We start from the raw sequence: 20,142 nt of genomic DNA on the forward strand, positions 1-20,142 counted from the left end.
CATACACCCCAAACCCCACTTTATTTAAGAGGTACCATTTCTTTGCAGCACAAAGTTATTACGCTGGCAGGTGCATTTGAATACTGTGTTGTCAATCCTGCTGGCTACACGGTTTTTAACTTGCTAGGATGTTCGCACAACTTTTTTTCTTTTTTTAAAGAGAGATACAAAATGCAAGGAGCCACCTTGTGGATAATGTGTTTAGGGAACCCGAAGAGGCTTTTCATTATAATTACTGCATCAAATACAACCTGGAAGAGGAGTATAATAATACTAATACCCTCAATGCAACCAGGTATGAAGCTGTAAGACGCAGAGGAAATCACCGTGACCATTCTCGTTCGCTATTGCTGCCGCATTAAACCCTCCGCTCCGCTCCCACCCCATAACTCCCTGCGCCATTAATGCTTCGGCAAGGATCGCCGGGGAGTCGCCGACCTGCTTCGCCCCCTCCTCGCGGGAAGCTGCAGCTTTCGAGTGAGGGGAAGGGCTATTTCCTCTCGCTGGGCTGGTTTTCCTACCGCATCCAGTCCTGCCGCGTCTGAGAGCAACCCGCGAATTAGCTAGCGAGGCAGAGCGCGGAAGCCCGAGCCTGCAATCTCGTCTCCATTTACACGGGAGCAAAGCCCCTCCGAAAACGCCCCCTCCCTTCCTTCCTTCCTTCCTTCCTTCCTTCCTTCCTTCCTTCCCAGTAAACAAGCCGAGGATTGCTCTGTCGGTTTCCCCATTTCTCCCCCACCTTCTCCCTTCCCGCCTTTTTTTACTCTGGGAGGCTCCCGGCGGCGACCCTCTCTACTCACCCTCTGATTTTCCTCCAACTCTCCCCATTTTGATGCGCCTTTTGCGGCGCGCGCGGCCTGACGCCCGGGGAGGAAGAGGAAAGACCAGGGCCGGTGCCGAGCTGCTGCTATACCGAAGGACAAAAGCAGGTCGGCGCTTGCTTTTCTCGCCGCTCAGGCTGGCGGCTTTTTGAAAGCATCATGGCTTAGCCCCCAGTTCCCCTTGGCTGGAAGGAAAGGCCGAGGCGGCTTGTTCACCTGCTGTGGCGACGCAGCCTGCGCCTCCCTGCTCGCACGCGCTCCCTCGGGATGGCCGGGGGCCAAGCTAATAATAATGCCCGCTTCACCGGCTTTTCACAAAAGCTCCTCGCTGCTCTTCACAAAAACAGCTACTGCCCCAATGGCGGTGGTTGGTTTTTTGGGGGGTTTTTTGTTAGCTTTCTCGCACACGAAGAAACGCATCACCGGAGAGATGCTTCTGCAGAGGTTATTCGGAGGAAGAGTCTCTGCATAGTCTTAAGCGCCCTCATAAGGTTACCAAGCAAAAATTTAAAAAATACAACCCAACGTTAAGGAGAACCGTCACATCCTATGTGTAAAAATGGATTTCAGAAACCGTTTATTCAAATGCCTTCCACACATATGACCCAAGAATGGTTTAGTCCTGCAATTACAGAGATTATTTGTACATTAGGTGTTTTTATCCAGTCTTATTGTTTGAATTCTTGTCATGGCATCATTTCGTGATTGGCCAATATATTTGATTTGTTTTCTTCATTGACCGGGTTTCGTTTTCCTTAGTAGCGTTATAGAAGCAGATTAGCAGATTGGGCTTGACTTTCCCCCTACTCCAAAACACCACCTGAAATGAGGTCAGATGGGTAACTTTGAATGTATTTTTAGCAGTGAGGATATACAGTGCTGACTCATTTATTATTTTGCATCAGTAAGGACACACATAATCTGTAAATGAAAATGGAACCTGCCCAGGATGCCTGAACTGAAAGGCAGTCAATACACTTTGGCTCTGAAGCTTATTGGTCTCCATGATGTCTTCCTAAGAAAAGGCTCACTAGCACTGTCATTTATGCTCTGTCAAATGATTTGGTCCTGTTTTAAAGTCACAATCTTTTGTTCAGAGCTCATCAGTGACATAAATATGGTTTAGGACACCTTGAGATTTGCAGACGTTAATGTTGTATTAAATTGTGTTCCAAGTCCTTTGGAATTTGACAGACAATTTAACTGGCTTCTAAGGCCACTCATGGTGGATAAACATCTTATGACTCAGCTGGCAGCATATGTGGTGACCTTCCATAAATGCAATAAAGCTAATAAATTTTCTAACATGTAGACTGATTATACAGATCCATTTGCTTGAAAGTCAGAGCACTGGTTTACTATGGACCACCAGTTGTACCTTGTCTTCTTTCCTTCCTCTCCCTTGAATTTCACATCTCATACCCACATTTGTTTAATTCAGAAATGCAGAGGATTTGTCAAGTTTCAGTTCTCTACAATAATTCATTTCATCACATCTGTAAATAACTTGCAGTCAGTGATATCACCATGTTCAAGTTTATTATTATTACAGTACAGCTGCTGCCTACTGCTGAGAGCACATTACCTTCATTTCTCTCAAAACAGGGGTAATATATTTTGTTAATCAGTTGCTCAGTGTGAAGTGAATGAATAATAGCTATTCCTTCAGAAAGAAGCTTCAGTTGCAGCATTATTTTTCTTTATGCCACTCCTAAATAATGTTCCTTCTCCATCAACTAACTTTGCCAAGAAGGTGAGGCCAAGCTGTATTAAACAATTAATGCAAGTTAAACATTGGCATTTTCTATTACAATTACTCCATAGAGATTTAATTATAAGGTCCTACTTAATCCTTTATATTTTTATGCAGAGAAATGTATTTTAATTAAAACTCGTGCAGCAGTACAATTATTTGGTAATTTGATAAATACATGCAATTAGAACTTTCTTCTGGTTTTGGGAGTCATACATTTTTTGCACGTAGTTCTGCAGTGTTTAAAATGATTCCTAAGAACAAATATAGAATCTGCTTAGAATAATAATGTTTTTTTCTGTTGAGATATAGAATCCAGCCATATCTGTGTCTCAAGTATAAACCTTTACATGTCCATATTTCTAAGAAACTATTTGTGAATGCACTTCAGCCAAAGTTAAGCATTCTTAATTAACTTGATCTCACTGTGAGATTCACCCCTTCCTGAGCTCTGTGTTAGTTAGCAGTGACAAAGGCCAGTAGTAATAGGTTTAGGATTATATTTCCGCCTGATGTGAGCTAGGGAAAAGAGGTTTCAGTCTGCAGCGACAATATGAGGTCAGGGCACAATGTGGGCTGAGAGTTTGAATCCTGGGCTACCACCTTAGGAGAAGCAAGAACCTATTGGATTGTAATGCTTTGAACCCCTCAATCATAGGCTCAGATGGTATATATGTGTAAATAAACCATCTATCATAAAGACACCACTGTGCCTCATTTCCAAAGGAAACATGAACCATGGGTAAGCACCTGGATACCTGGAATTGTGCACTGCTTGTGCTGGCATGTAACAATACCATTCCCAGGGAATTCAGGTGTGTGCAAAAGTTTTAGCAAGTAGAAAGCAGCATAGAATAAGGCATTATTACAAGCTTCCATCTAACCATGCTCCATTTTCTTTCTCCCTACTTCATTTTAATATTTCCTCTAGCTACTTTTGAACAGATGCAGACCTGAATTTAATATGAGCAATTGTTTTTATGAAATAGCTTAGGGGTGGAGGGGGCGACAGGGGACAGGAAAGTGGGGGGGAAAAACCAGTTACTATTATGAATAGACGAAGGCTTGAGATCTAGGGTTCTCTAATACAGCAGAGTTGAAAAGATAAAAACTTATTTTTAAAAGTACCAAACACTATTACTCCAACAGAAGTAGGTCTTCTTTTTTTTAAAAAAAGTAGAATCTTCCAGATGAAACACTGAAGAGCTATCTAACTCAGCTAAAGGTACCTGCCCCCATTATGCTGATTTTTGAGCATTTTTAGGAACATATTTGTAAGAAACTGGAACTGGCCACTAAGAGAAATTAAATCTTGGCATTTTATTCTTAATGTGTTTAAACAGTTGGCAATTGTATTTTATTCTTTTTGAGCCAAATGGTGATGTACCAATTTTTAATTATTTTATGAGACACCTGCCCCTGTTTAGCTAAAAGACAAGCCTGGGTGTTGGGAGAGCAGTCAGGGGAATCACACTTCATACACTGCTTCTGAAGTATAGTGAGAGAGCTTCTGATGGCAAGGCATTTAATTAGGTTTTACATGGAAAATATAAATTTTTTTTCATCTTAATTATAAACATCTGGTAATTTCCAGCTTACACAATGCTGCTTATAAAACTCAATTCTTTCATGCAGAAAATATAATGTGTTGGGTCTTTCAAAACAAAATTAAAAAAAGAACTTGCAGAGCAACCAAGGCTCATTATATTCTGGAATAGTTCGTGCACATGCTCATTTACATGAAAAGAGAAAAGTTGCTTATGACATTTACTCAGGGCTAATTCAAGCAGTACTGGAAAATGCTATCAAGGAAGCAAAGCACAGTTGCAGCTACTAGAAATAAACATCTGTGCAAATGATTTTGTGCAAAACACAGTTTGTTCAAATAACAACATGTGCTATGTGAGCCTCAGAAGACTAATTCCACAGCTGATCAAATAGGAGTTTTAACAACAAAAGTATTTCCTTAATAGCTTGAAAGGTTTGGTGACAAATTTTCTAGTTCCCCCCTCCCCACTCCACTCTGGAAAACTAAGTCATATATGCAGTTTTATTAAACCCTGTTTGGTACAGGCCAAGTAGGAAGAAAACTACCACCACCTCAACAAAGAGTCATAAATCAAAACAAAGAGAATCCATAGAGTCTTATCAGTAAAGGCACCTGCTTACCACAGGCTTGTAGCACAAAAGCCAAAAAACAAGCTAGCAGTCAAGACTGGGAATCTGTTTCCTATCTCCATAAAAGCTTGTGATGTTCAAGTTTTCTTATTATTTAAATACACTAGTCTTCAGGCTGGTTCTTACCCAGCTGTAAAACAGGAACAGTCAGACACTTTTGAAAAGACAAGGGGCATATAGCAGCTGGGCTATCCTTTGCCCATGAAACCATCTCCTACCATTTCACGAACCTTTCAGTTTTAACTGTTTTTTGCCGATTTCTTTGAAGTCTGTAATCCTCACTTTGAGGTGACGATACTATACCTGTGGAGAATTTCAAGTGCAATTTCAAGAGAATTTCAAGAGTTGTGGTTTGGAAGCGAAACAAATAAAATATAGAGAAGAGCTTGCACACTTGCCAGTACTATAGTGGTTTATAGTTTAACAGCACAATCCCGCACATGTTTACTCAGAGGTGAGCTCCATGGGGTTTAACCAGACTTATAGGTTATATACCTGACCAACAAAAGACACTTAATATGGAGTAATTACCACTGGATACAATAAAACTTACACCCAAGAAAATAGGCATTAAGATTGTACTTTAAATACCACCAGTCAGTAACTGACTGGAAGTGTTCCAATAACTTATTAAGATAGAAATGCAACAATTCAAGCAAATATATTTCTTATTTTAAAAATATGTTAATGGTGCTGCTATAATTCTTTGATTTATAACTTATTGAACTAGATATGCAAGACATATCATATACCGGGGGGCAGGGAATGAATGGCTACTACACTCTGATGTACCGGAGGTGGCATGCTGCCCTCTTAGTTCTGGAAATGCTAGGTAAGAAAACAAACAAACAAAATTGATTTACAAGTTAACATGCCATGTTACTTTAAGGCAGGGGTCAGCAAACTTTTCTTAGCAGGGAGCCGGTCCACTGTTCCTCAGACCTTGTGGGGGGGGGGCCAGACTATATTTTGAAAAAAATAATGAACGAATTCCTATGCCCCACAAATAACCCAGAGATGCATTTTAAATAAAAGCACACATTCTACTCATGTAAAAACATGACATTCCATGGGCCGGATTTAGAAGGCGATTGGGCCAGATCCAGCACCTGGGCCTTAATTTGCTTACCCGTGCTTTAAGGCAAGAAAAACAGAATCCCATGATGAGATTTTGTGAAGTAGAATTTGCTTGTTTCCCACCAACAAACAAACAAACAAACATTAAAGCATTTACACACTTGAATCAGATTTCATTTTAAATTTATTTGTGGCTTCCATTGCAAACATAATTGCAAACAAGATTTAGGTCATTTTAAGTCACATGTATTCTCAGCAGTGCAAAACCAGCCAGTGTTGCTGTTACTTACTTTCCATGTGCCCATTTAAATTTGAAGGTGTCACAATATATAGGGGAAAAAATCACAAGAATCCATTCACAAAAAGTGAACAGTTAATTTAATTCTGTTTTGTAGAAAAAAAAGAATTAAGTACATTTTACAAAATTGCAACTGTAATTATAATCTCACAAAAATAATTTAATGTCCTATATACCCCCCCAGAAACTGTAGTTGAAACTGCCCATCACACATTGTTTAACAAAGCATCAGCCAAACACATATGAAGGCAGCTCAAGAAACAAGTGATTTCCAGGTTCTTTTATGGTTTGCTGTTTCATCATTTGTTTGGAAAAAGAGGTTAGTATTTGGCACTTAACTCATATCTTTGAAACCCAATGTTATCACACACTTAACACCCTAGGTCTGTGTCCATTCCATTGGCTTCCTAGGAAAAATACAGTTTATTCAGCCTGCCAAACACCTGCCCCCTGCAAGCTCTCCCCTCCCACTTTCCTCTGAAAGCTAAGCTCATGGAAATAAGCAGAATACATTGTAAGAGAACAAGGCTGTCCCCTGTGCTAGCAGGGGAAAGCCTTGGCTTGCCAAATACGGTCCAAGCTACGCTGTGCCTGTGCAAGTTATAAGGCTAAGACGTGGAGTTTTACATATCCTACTACCAAGTTCACATGTACAGAAGTTCTGACACAAACCAATATTCCAAATTGCTTTTGTCATTACATTTATCAACATGCTGAAACATTTAAAACCCAATCTACATTTAAGGGACAACGTTGTCAAGAGTATTATAGAATTTACACCAAGTGCAGAATGTGCTGCAGCTTCAGAGACCATTGTTTTAGATTTTCATTGCACTTAATGAAAAGGCATTGATATTAAGTGTCCTATAAAGACCTAAAATCCTTTGAATTTCCAATGCTTAATGTTATTTCCCAAGTGATCAAACACAAATATTCTGTAAGAGTGAAGACAAAGTCACATGAGACACACATGGAAACCATTTGAGCATGCACATTCCCTTTGGCTCCTAAGTGCACATACTTAGAAATACACATCAAACTTTCAAATCAGGCAATTTCATGTTAAGATTACACCAAGCCCTCTTTATTTACCAAAAATAATCTTTTGCATGAGATTTTATAGCAGGGAGTAAGCTATGCCATTTATCCACATAGGAGCTACTTTTTGCTGCCATTTTTGGGTACATTCCAGCAATCTGAGGCATCTCAAAGGACAAGGCAGACTGGATCCAACACGTTCTTATGTCCAATTCATTTCAGAGATGTGGAAATCAAAACTCCTTCCAGCTATAGGCAGCATTGGCAGCAGAAAAAAAAGATAATGTGGGGGACATATCTGGGAGGACCAGAGTGGCCTTTGATGAAACCCTGTTACATTCAAGATTTGAAGGGGGTATTTGTCCTTGCTTGCCTTTTCTAATATAGTTCCCACTCCATTATTCTGTTACTTTACAGCATTCCAATTTCAGCAAAAGGGATACAGAGAAAAATAGGATGGTGGTGGCAATGATGGTAAAGGCGGAAAAGGGAACCAGGTTGTGAGCTGACAGGTGTTTCTACTGATATATTTTTTTAAGAAAAGAAACAATTCCCTCCAAAGATTGTAGAATGGATCACTTGAAAATGTGTCAGTTTAGCTTTGACATTTTTTGCTAGCAAGTAGTGCTTTTGCTTTGATGCCTAAAAACCTACACTTGGACCCAAGACGCAAAATTGCCACTATCCAGAATGTGGCTATGCTAAGAGACAACCTTTGGTCCTGAACTTTCCCATTCCTACACCACCAGCTCCAACACATCCAGACAATAGAAAGGTTCATTTGGACTGCACCTGCTGCCCAAAGAAAACATAACAAGTGCCTCCAAAACTATTTAATCTGTATCTTTACACATTAACATAGTACTTTGCATGTGGACCTTCTTTGCTGCCTAGGTCTCTGGCTTGCTAATGTATAGGTGAAAGCACATATATTTAAATCTGAAATACACGTTTGGAAAAATAATCTTGTTAATTACCTTGTGGCACTTTCAGGATTTAGGGTCCTCATTACTGATGGACAATGCACATGAACAGAAGAGAATAAATCAGTTATTCGGGTTTTAGTGTAAGGAAAAAGCACCATTAACCGCTTCAATATTGGAAGAGTCTAAACTGATGATGATACAGACAGGCGTTGCTCCATTGGTCACTACAGAGATAGCACTGGCAGACACCATTATGGGCAATTTTCTAGGAAATGGAAAAAGCCATCATGACTTTACAGATGTGCATACTGTGCCAAGTTTTTGAACCGTACAGTTGACAATAATACAACCCTTTTCTTTGTGGCAATTTCCCATGTCGAAATGTATAAAACAGGTGATGATGGTGGAGGAAGTTAACGAAAGGTTTGCATCCCAGTGTATTTAAGTAGGGAACATGGGGCAGCAATGTTGTGTGTGTTCCTCATTCCACGTTCAAGTCCTTTCCTATATATTCATGTTATTTTGACAATTAACCAAGTCAAAACAATCCCATGATATTGGAAGAGAGCACCAGATTCTCTTCGGATGCTGCAATCTCCTGGAAATCCATTAAGGAGCCTCATTTGCAATTACCTTAAATAGAAAACATATTGTCAGGTGTTGAATACTTCTTGCTGAAAAAAAAATGCAATGTTTATGATTACTTTTTGAGGAGAGGTTTAGCTAAAGGCAGTTCTCTCTTTCTCTTTTTTGGGGGTGTGTGTGGAGAAAGAAGAGGAAAGTCTTCATATGGGTATCACCTCTGTAGAGAGAGGCAAACACAATACAAAGAACAATTAGGCCTTAGTCCAGTCCCTGTCAAATCTTTTGGAACATAGCCTCAAGATTTGATTGTAGTAAAGAATACAAAAGATGGGTCTGATATTCAGAGGCAAAATCCAGTGGCAACTTCTCCTGCACAAGTCTCATTGAAATGATTAAGTTAAGCTATAGTAGGTAAATTCTGGATAGGAAGCCCATTCATGCCTCACAAGTCAGCGAAAGGTGAACTGATAAAGGTATTAATATTCTGCAAATGTTTTTCTCTATATCATGGGAAGAACACTGCACATATCTACCACAAACCTACAAACCGCTGGTCGACTCTAAAGTGAATTACAGCTTCATAATATAAATGGCAATGGGCTCACTGCCTTGAAAAAATTAGACACCACCCATAGAATTTAGATTGTGCACTGAAACATACTGCACTAGTCCCATGCAGATGACACGCACCTGTCAGATCTACTGCAACTACACAATCCATGAAATTCCCTCTGCTATTAGTAACATACTAAGGCATGTACACAAGCACAATTAACTTTATTCTCTACAGCATGGTACAGCCACTGTAGTGCCCTCCAGATTTTGTTGAACTTTAACTCCCATCAGCCCCAGCCATAAAGGTCAGACATCAGGAATTATGTGAATTGTAATCCATCAACATCTGGAAGGTACAATGTTGGCTATTCCTGCATGCTACATCACTCTAAAAAGGAGTAGTACTTGGGGTGGTGTTGCTGCATGCGTATACTTTTTCCAGTAGTGATCCAGACTAATTAGCCCACCAAATATTCTCCACAAGCTGCAAATGAAATGGAAGTTTATATCAAAATATTGAACCACCGTGATCTTTTCAAATGTGAGACCCTAATCTTATGACTAAGTTAGATCATCAATATAATTTGTTTGAGGGAAATTAAAAAACCAACTAGCCAACCAACCAACAAAATTGCACACTCTTTTAGGAAACAAAATCTTTTTGGTGTTAATGATGGTTTGACCTTAACTGTGCTTGAAATATCAGCAGGTCAGCTTTGTAGAGTTGAACTGGAACAACAGCCTGCTTGGCTCACCCAAAGCATTTATTTGCTCGTCCAGAAAGTTCTAAAGATTTGCTCGTAATGTCTGAAAATGCTGATTTCTTAAAATAAATTATGTAGCTTTTGAGCTTTCAAAGGATAACTCGAATGCATAATTTTGTTGTAATAAGTAGAAAATCAGAACCTATAATCATGCTAAAAAAATAATCATGGCAGTGTGGCTGACAGCAGAAGTCCTACAGAAAATATTGGTTCCAGAGAATCTTAAATCAATGTCTTGAGAAGCTGTAGCTATTTGTGCCACTGTTTATTCAACACAGAACAAGAATACTGAAAACAAAAAGAAAACAAACTAGCAGTGATAACCATGTAAAAATAAGCTAGTTCAAATAATAATAAACTAACCTGAGATGTACTTTGCTCCGATTAACATTAACAGGCTATTCATTATAAAAAAGCCCAAAGGCAGACTACAGAAGATACTAGTTTCACCTGATGTCATCCAGTAGGAGAGGTTCCAGACAAGCAAATCAAAAGAGAGATACATGTAAATTGCAAGATTTAGGAATCACATAAATAAATAAAAATTACAAGAAAGCAGCAACATCTGCAAAATGCTACAGATAGTTTTTAACACACGGTAATAATTAGAGCTGAGCCAAGCCTTTCTGCTAAGATATATTCCAACTTTGCATCCAATGTCAATATTCAATGTGATTTAGGCAAAGCCAATCAAATATTAATAAAGCAGACAATACAGAACTCCAAAACAAAGCTGATGTTAAGTATTTAAAAGATTCTTCTAGAGAGAATGCATGGTTAATGGAGGGGCACATGCATGTGTGTTTCTACCCACATATATATTCATAAACACACACATGCTAACGTGCAATTTAAGAGCTACAGGCACAGGCCTGCACATGCAAGTCTCTCTTCAAAAGAGGAAGATTGCATGAGCAAAGCCTAATGAATGTGCAGTGTCCCTTGGGTACCTCCTTCAAAGAATCTGTTTGCTCCATCATCATGCATACTACAACCTCAGTAAGCGGAATATGTATCTACCACTACCCAGACTGCAATCAAAAACACAAAATAGCAGTATTTACCGGTATTTCACCCAATGATCCCTTACAGATGTGCTAAAACCACTGGCTTACAATATAGTGTTATCTAATCTAGACTGTTTTATACATGGATACTAGGCAACAATAAGGTCAAGAAGCAACTTGACTAGTTGAGCAGCATACATGCTGGGATAGCTCAGTCAGTAGAGCATTGGATTCTTAATCTCAAGGTCGTGGGTTCGAGCCCCATGTTGGATGAAAAAATTCTGCATGGCAGGGGGTTGGACTAGATGACCCTCATGGTCCATTCTAATGCTACAATTCTTTGTTTCTATGATTAAAGCTGCCTTCAGGAACAAAAACTTGCATCTAGTTCAATGGTTCTCAAGCATTTACATTCTAACCCACCTCACACCAATTTTGCTGATTAAGCAACAAGCTTTTCCTCTCTATATCAAAGATACCCTACTCAGCAGTGTGTCGCAACACACTCAAAATGCCATCCCTGACCTATTCAAACATTCTTGGACACAGCATGGAATACACAGCATGTATTCCATTATAGTCTTCTTGGTAAGTTATCAAAAGACTCAAGTAATAGCCTTCAAAACAATGAAGAGCTCGCCCAAAGTGCTCTGCAACCTCTTCCCTTGGTTTGTACACAAAGAAAGCACCTAAGGTTTAGATCAGGGGTAGTCAACCTTTTTATACCTACCGCCCACTAATGCATCTTTCTTGATGGTAAAATTTCCTTACCGCCCACCAGTGCTGCAGTAGCTCAATTTTTTTTAGCGCAAGTAGAAAGGAGGGTTGTTGTTTTTTTAAAGTACTTAAATTTATCTTTTTATTTCTACTTTATGCATGTTTATAATGTTTTTAACTTTATGAAGTTCAATGTGAAAACAATAAATTGAAATTACTTCTTTCTTTTATTTTATAAGATAACAAAACGTAACTTGCCAAAACATGAACCACTCTAAACACTATGCTTCTGCCTGTCCCTGTTTTCTCTCCTCCTCTATTTTTTCTTTTTTTTCTATTTTTCTCCCTTTTTTCTATTTTTTTCTTCCTTTTCCTTTTCATCTCCTTTTTTACTCTTTTCTTTTACCTTCCTTATGGCAATGCTCAGAAGTAAGGTTGAGTTAGTTAGCACACATTATTATTAGTCAACAACAATTATCTCCTTCCCCTACCTATAACTTTTCCTTTCCTTCTTTCTCCTATTTTACAAGTACTCTGCTCCGCTTCTGCCTGTCCCTGCTATCGTGCATCAGCTCCCACTCCTCCCCTTCTGTTGCAAACATATTATAACATCGCCCCACCAATCGCTCTCCTGCATTTAGATTATTTCCTTTTTTGGCGTATGGCACCACTTGGCAGAGCCAGTTACTTTCTTGATTATCTTATATCAGGCATGGCCAAACTTGGCTCTCCAGCTGTTTTGGGACTACAACTCCCATCATCCCTAGCTAACAGGACCAGCGGACAGGGATGATGGGAATTGTAGACCCAAAACTGATGGAGGGCCAGAGTTTGGCCATGCCTGCCTTATACCAGGCCATACAAGATGGATACATTTACAGACCAAGCAAGGTGGATACATTCACAGGCAGAGCCACTGGATATTTTCTACTGCAGCCTATGCCTATGGATGTACCCACTTGGTGCCTCAGAAACATAAGCAAGACACAAGTAAGGGGGGGGGGAGGAATTCAAACTTGGCTACCACACTTCCTCTTCCCGCGTATTACACTCGCTTACGCTTTTATGTGCGTTTGTGCACTTGTGCCCACCCACACTTCCTGCTAACCACCGAGTGCAAGAGAGATGAACAGAACGTTCATCTCTCTCAATGGAAGGATTCAGCTTGTGCTGTAGAATCCCCCACACACACCTGGAATCCTGAGTGAGCGGTAGGGACCAGTGGACAACCCATGGTTTAGATCAGGGGTCGGCAAGGCTTACCTTGCCTGGGCAGGTTCACTGCCACGAAGCCCCCTCCGTGGGCCAGATAGCTCGCCCACGTTTTCTGGCGTCTGCGTAGACACGATTTCCGGCATCTGTGCCTGAGCAGACACAATTTCCAGTGCCACAGAAGCGAGTCCCCTCGCTGCGCTGGTTTAGCGCAGCATGCGGGGACTTGCCAAGCAAACGGCTCGGGGGCCACTTGTGGCCCATGGGCCTTAGGTTGCCAACCCATGGTTTAGATTATCCATGGTGCGTTTGATGCAGTTGCTCCAGGCCCCACAACACCCAGAGCCGCGTACCTCTTTTACACACACCTCTATCCACCTTGGTACCCACTCCACCTCTTACTTCACTGTAACCTTTGTGGCTGCATGACAGGTCACAGCAGCTCCACTGCGATCACAACGAATGCTTAGGGGGGCCATGTGTGAGAGTTAGAGAAACTACAGTATAAACAAAATAGTAGTAACCAGCAAGGCACTGTTTCTTGACCTTCACAAACTTCAGCTCTCACAGGAAAAAGAGAGGATATGGCAACAGATAGTTATGGGGAGGATTCCTGCTGGAGCTATGGGAGAAGGAAATTATTATCTTGAGGTGGGGGCACACCACAGAATGAGGAAGAGACTGGTCTTTTGTTGTTGCGAGGGCTCACTCACCTAATACCATTCCAAAGTGTACAATGACTGCAGGGAGAGTTGTATAAATGACTTCCCTACATGAGGTGTGTGAGAGACACAGTATCTAAAGAGGGACTTTTTTTTTTTGGTGGGTGCCTTTATTAAACTTCATAGTGTAGCCTTCACCACCTTGCCACATCAAATTACTTAAAAGTTTAAGCCTGCTTGGGACACAGACAACAAGAGAAACTAGGTGGCCTTTCCTTTGATTTTTATCTAGGAAAGGTTTATGTTTCCTATGATCGACCAAAACAGTGACAAGTCTCCCTATCCCCGCACAACAACCTTATGAGGTAGGCTGGGCTGATGGGCTGGGATACAGTGACTGGGCCCAAAGGTCACCAAGTGAGCTTTATGGCTGAGCAAGGATTTGAAACCAGACCTTCCCAATCAAACACTGCAATGACGATGCCTTTAGAATTACTTTGCAAAATAAGATAGCATGAGTTTGAAAGAAATGGGATCTCATAAAATGGCAGCCTTAGAGAAGACCTGAATCGCTTGCTAGAACCTGAACAAAATACCCAAAGCTCCATGAAGGACAAAAAGAGAAAAGTAAATATGTTCTTTGATAAAAATCAAGGCTTCATAATTCATTTTGACTAGGAAAAAATATATATAATTACATAGCATTTTTTCTGAAACTTAAGCTATTAAAACAGATTAATTTTCAGACTTCTATCTAGATCTTTAAAGGTGACATTACTTCTGAGTACACATGTGCAGGATAGCACTATAAAACTAATTAACTATGATTTCACTGAAATACTAACTTTAAATATAGTTTCATGCTTTGCTTCTGGGCATTTCATTAGATTTAATTGTGAATAAAACACAACACCCTATAGAACTGGTTTCTTCCTTGTTTTATTGCGCACATTCATGAGGAGAACCCTGATGCCCAAAACAGAAAACACAGATTTTGTTCTTCCTCAGTCTCAAATTCTTGTTCTATTGGTCTGGGTCTACGTTCATTGTGTGCTGCTATATTGATGGGATGAAAACATAAGACAGTGTCATTTTTCTAATCTCTGAATCAGCACAGAGGTTTCCATGTCTGCTAGCCATTGCTAAACTGCCTTTAAAGTGCACTGTCACTAAGGTGAGTTATAAATGCAGTATCTATGCAAGATAACTTAAGAGAATTAATATATACAGATACACACACACACACACACACACACACACACAAAATCAGAACACAGAAAGAGCCAGTGAAGACCAAAGCTTAAGAACAGTGTAAGTGTCATTAGCATTGGATATCATTGGCTTGGTTCACACATAAACACCATAGTTAATGTTCAAATACAGTAAAAACACCAAAGTCCCCGCTTTGTATTGGGGAGTCAAGAAACAAACTGGGCTACCACTCCAGGATTCTTTGGAGTGAAACAGACTATGAGCTTGTGTTCCTTCGTAATGAAAAACCAAGGGTTATGGTTTGTTGTGCTTGATGTAGAACAGCCAGGAGTGGGGGTAGAAACAAAACGGTGACCTTTAGCACCAGCATGCTGCCTATTCATGCTAAACTATAGTTAACTATTGCTAAATGCTTGATGTGAACCAGACCATTAAATGCCGAGGCAAAAATAATAGTGTTCACCCTGGCACAGAACATCTAAGAAGGTGTGGTGGGCAAATATATACAGAGAGTAAATTCCATAGATAAGTGCAATCACAGAGAACACCCTCGCCAGAACACGGCCTCTGCTGCAGCTCTAACCAGCACTGGCGATAGGTACCATTCCTTGTTCCATTGCTTCGGGGAGGGAACAACTAGAATAGAGACCTCACCTGTGTGCACAGTGAAGGAATAAATCTAGGCTCCTGCCCAGTTAAGAGTAGCACCAAATGATTATTTCCAACATTGGGGGAAAGGGTGTGTGTAAAAAGGTCAAGCTCATAGAGCTACTGCCCCCATATTATCTTATCTTGAATGCCACCACGTTTAGTAGAGCACACTTGAATGCAGCAGCTGTTTCTGTTGCAAGATGGAGCCACAGGCTGGATGTACAGGACAAATCAGAGGGATCATTTCCAGTATTTCTCAAATCTTCTCTCTATTCTTGGGAATACTATACCCTCTCTCCTATTACTGTGTTGCCCTCAACTTTTACTGTTTAGTAAGAACATGGACCTTTAAACTTGAGTTTCTTCTTTACATGCCTATTCTAATGAAGAAACAACAACCAGAAACTTTATTTACTTAACTAAAACTTCCCTCTGCAGCTGTTAAGGCTTTAAAGAAATAAAAAGCCATAGTATTCAGTAAGGGTCCAAGGACTCCTTCCACCCAGAAATCATGAAGTTTGAGAACCTTTGATCTAGTTTATGCAAATTCTTCCCGTTGGCTGAAGGAGCCAATCTTTTATTATTTTCTTCAGATTTCATATTATAATGCATCTATAACAATCTAATGATAAAGAACAGAATTCTGTGCTTTATCATTGTATTTTTTGGGTAAAAGCTCAAATCAAATCATTACAGTTTAAGGCTATAATTCTAAGCATACCTACAAGGGGGAGGATCTAACTGAAAGAAATAGACTTGCATTCAAATTCGCATACTTAGGATCTCATTACAGGCCAGCTCTTTAGTGCTATTTTGTAAATGACAATGACCTGATTCTCACATCACATTAAGCCATAGTTTAAAACAATTGGTTGTACCCAATGCTAGTCCAACTCAGAGAAGACCCATTGAAGTTAATAGGCATGGCTAACTTAGGCTCAATAATTTCACTAGGTCTGCTCTTGAATTGAACTTAATTGGATACAAGCTTTGGTTTAATGTAAACAGAGTACTAACACATGCTGCTGAAAATTTCCTGTAGCACTCCTTCCCCCCTACCCACCCCTTCAGCTGAGTCTGGACTCCAGAGTCTGGCTTGTTATATTGTCAGAATCTAGACTCATTGTTAGTTTCTCTTCAAGGATTGTTCTTGACTTACCACTGCCCATTCACCTTAAACCATAGTTTGTTTTGTTCTATGGATTAATGTAATGTGTGAATTGGGTCAATGAAATGTAGCCAAAGTTTAATATGTTCAACATGAGAGTTGGGATATATTATTCATGTGACTTCAATAGCAATCTATAAGTCTCAGAATCAGTAAATTTTGTTCAACACACACTTTTCTATTCTGGTTGTTATAAGCCAAATGATTACAGTCAATGTGGGATTGCAAGCCCCTTCATGCCTTTTGCTGACAAAAGGTAGATAGGACAGCTTCTCTTATTTAAAATCAATCCTACTGGATAGCATAGTATCCATAGATTGCTTGTACCCAATTTATTTACTATTCTCTACATGTGAGAATAAAGTCCCACAGAACCTCTATTTCACTGGTTTCAAATAATTTTTTTTTAAAAGGATTGATGCGACTCTATCTTTTTAGCATTTGTTCATATATAAACATGTTTCTGATTTGCTAAATGCATACATAATTCTGCTTAGGAACCTTTAGACTGAGCTCCTGATGCCATATAAAATTATCATTAAAATGTTAACTCAGGCAGTCAAGAGGAAGCAGATAGCTATTATTTAGATGTTGCCAGGTGCCATAGAGTTTTCTCTAGTTTCTATATACTTGGCATTTATAATCGAGTTGCTCCATAACCACCTGTTATGGGAGTTAGAACTGTTTAAAAAGCTGTGTATGTTCTTTGCTGCAGCCAGTTTAGAACTTTATCTTCAAACAAGATAGGTAAGAGCAGCCTCTGTTTACAAAAGCATTAATCACAAAAGGTGAATGACATTCTTCTAACAAAAACGCAGCTTAACTTTCACAAGCTAGGAATAATTGTAATGGCTTACCGTCTACTTGTGGTTCTGTTGTTTCCCAGCCCATTGACTTCTGAACAGCTTTCTTCCACCTGGTATAGCGATACTCGCTTTCTGAAACCGCAAGGAAATTTTTCATCCCAATTTCTAACCTCTCACACATATCCTGATGCAATGTTATCTAGTCATATCAGATCTGGACTGGTCTTGTTAGTCACATCTAGATAAGAGTCTCCTGAACTCTTTATCAAGTGACAACAACAGTCAAACAGAAGTGTAAAAAGCACCGTACTTTTAGCCCGAAACACACCCGCACTCACTCTACTAGTCTAATTATACCAATGGAACAAACTGCACTAGTCCCTCTAAGTAATGTGAATTGGCCAAGGCCCAGCATGGGCTGATGAATGCCCAGATAATGGATAACGTATATTAGTTTCCACCTTACCCTCAGGATTGATCTGTGGCTCAAAACGTTCACTGGTCACTGCCGTAAAGTCAGCAGGATTCAGACTCCAGACTCCCACTCCTTCTGCAGCTCCTGCTGCCATTGCTGCTCCCAGTGCAGTGGTTTCAGGCATGGATGGCTTTACTAATAAGCCAAAAATGAAGGCAGAGTGTTTATGGACTGCTTTACATAGCAAGGTATTTACAGGATAATGAAGTAATCACATTTTAAGTGAAGTTAGAACACTAAGCAGCATGCTTGTTTTGTTTTCTCAATTTTCATCTTTTGATCTACAAATGCTCCTCCTTATTTCTAGTTCTTCTAACTGGCTTAATGCCGAAAAATAAATGAGAATCTGAGTTAAAACCAAATATATATAGCTTATTAATTAAAAAAAATAGAGAGAGAGCAGCACTGGTTCTTAAGAAACAAAGTAGAGGAAATTGGTAACAGCTGTAAAGATCTTAATATCCTGGATGTTATTGCAATTAATTAACCCCAGGGTTATTTTGCTTCCAGAGATTTTAATAAAAGATGAGTAAGGAGAAAGGGCAAGCTTGTGTCTTTTAAATAATATCTTCTTAAGTTTTAAATAGTGTGCGGGTCAAAGAATCCCCCCCCCAACACATGTCCAAATTTAGAGTAGTATTCAACCAAGTTTTACTCAAGAGTAAACCTGTTGAAAGTAACTGACCTCTCTTAGTACTGTTCACTAATTTTAATGGGATTTTCTCTGAGTAAAACTAAAGCTCATCCACACTTCCATTTGCCCTGCTGCTTCCCCCGTGAAAAATGCATGGTTTACAGATGAATCGGACCAAATAGCAATTGGGTTTTCTGTGGATTGCCGTTTGTTGTGATTCAGTGCTAAACACCATCTTTCCCCAGGGAAAGCTGTGGGGCAAACACAAAACTGTTCAGACACATGCCTAGAAAGCATGAGACAAGCGAGAAACCTCTTGGACCAGTGCTTTCTATGCAAAGGACAAGTAGAAAAGCATGGACGAGCCCTTAGTTGAAGGCCCCCTAGTGTCTGTTGCCTTGTATTACACTCATCCAATTTAATGTTTACACCCAACTCATTAGAACTACGGGTATACAGTGGTACCTCGCAAGACGAATGCCTCGTAAGACAAAAACTCGCAAAACGAAAGAGTTTTTCGTTTTCTGAGTTGCTTCGCAAGACGGATTTCCCTATGGGCTTGCTTCGCAAGACGAAAACATCTTGCAAGTTTGTTTCCTTTGTCTTGCAAGTTTGTTTCCTTTTTCTTAAAACCGTGCATTCACTTCAAGGAGCAACTCATAGCACGCGGTGTGGTAGCCTTTTTTGAGGTTTTTGAAGACTTTGGTGATTTTTGAAGCTTTTCCAAAGTCCGTGCTTCGCAAGACGAAAAAATTGCAAGACGAAAAAACTCGCAGAACGAATTAATTTCGTCTTGCGAGGCACCACTGTATAAAGGTCAACATATGCTGCCGGATTTTGAACTTTTACACAGATGACATCAAAAACAGAGTTGCATAGCGATATTTACTGAAACTGTCATGATACAAAGAGGACTTGGAAGACATACATAAAATAGAACCCACATAAGCCAGCACACTATTGTGAATCTCTGTACATATATTGTTTGCGGGGGGAAACCCCATTCCATTAAAAAGCCCCTTTGCACGATTCATTTAACAGAGAGCTTGCTTCCTTTATCACAATTCTGTGTGTGTGGGAAGGCGGGCGAGGAGAGGAAATTGCCTTCCATAGCAACCTCTATAGCAGGAGGCAATGCTTTTACCATGAAAAACAGGGAGAGCAACCAGCCTCCTTCTCCTGAAGGAAATTTGACAGGATGATGGCACACATATTTTAAAGGACATTCTTTCTGGGAAAGAACATTGTTCAAGTCATGGTTAAAGGACACATATGTGAAGGGCTCGTTCTAACCGCATGGAGAGGAGCTGAAAGTAGTCATTTTCCACAGATCCAGAAAAGCACGGGAAGATAAAATTAACTAGCAAAAACACGTACTGTATGCAGATGTAAGCTGCAGTTTTGTATTCAGAACACCAAACTTTTTATGACTCAGCCTACATAAGTAGTTCTAAGCATCTTGCTGCATCAGCTGCTCCAAGAAATACTTTCAATATAAATCTTTAATTGAAACCTTTCCAAGGGAGAGGAAGGCAAGTTATCTTGTCTATTCAAACCGTCATACTTATTTGGCCTTGTTAGTAATAATACTAAAAGCACCAAG

The 20,142-nt window shown here is 39.9% G+C and overlaps 2 protein-coding genes across 8 annotated transcripts in view; both read right to left on the reverse strand.

Annotated features, from left to right (window-relative positions):
• Positions 1 to 5,071, reverse strand: part of LOC309340232 (uncharacterized protein) — a 53,071-nt gene extending 48,000 nt beyond the window's left edge. For 4 of the 7 annotated variants that reach the window (XR_014155870.1, XM_081858886.1, XM_081858887.1 and 1 more), the window contains exon 1: positions 801 to 1,030. The gene's annotated coding sequence lies outside the window, so the exon portion shown is untranslated. The other 3 variants (XM_081858882.1, XM_081858885.1, XM_081858883.1) reach the window with 3 other exon arrangements.
• A 5,282-nt stretch (positions 5,072 to 10,353) lies between these two features.
• The window catches only part of GK (glycerol kinase), a gene marked incomplete at its 3' end in the record, with an annotated part of 39,071 nt that continues 29,282 nt past the window's right edge, over positions 10,354 to 20,142 (reverse strand). Inside the window, exons 17-19 of the mRNA XM_081858925.1 lie at positions 17,897 to 18,076; positions 17,482 to 17,562; positions 10,354 to 10,445 (exon numbers count right to left, since the gene is read on the reverse strand). Coding sequence (XP_081715051.1) covers positions 10,354 to 10,445; positions 17,482 to 17,562; positions 17,897 to 18,076 — 353 coding nt within the window. The remainder of the gene's footprint in view (positions 10,446 to 17,481; positions 17,563 to 17,896; positions 18,077 to 20,142) is intronic.

Source organism: Podarcis erhardii (genome assembly GCF_964252035.2).
Source record: "Podarcis erhardii genome assembly, chromosome: 4".
Taxonomy (NCBI): Eukaryota; Metazoa; Chordata; class Lepidosauria; order Squamata; family Lacertidae; genus Podarcis; species Podarcis erhardii.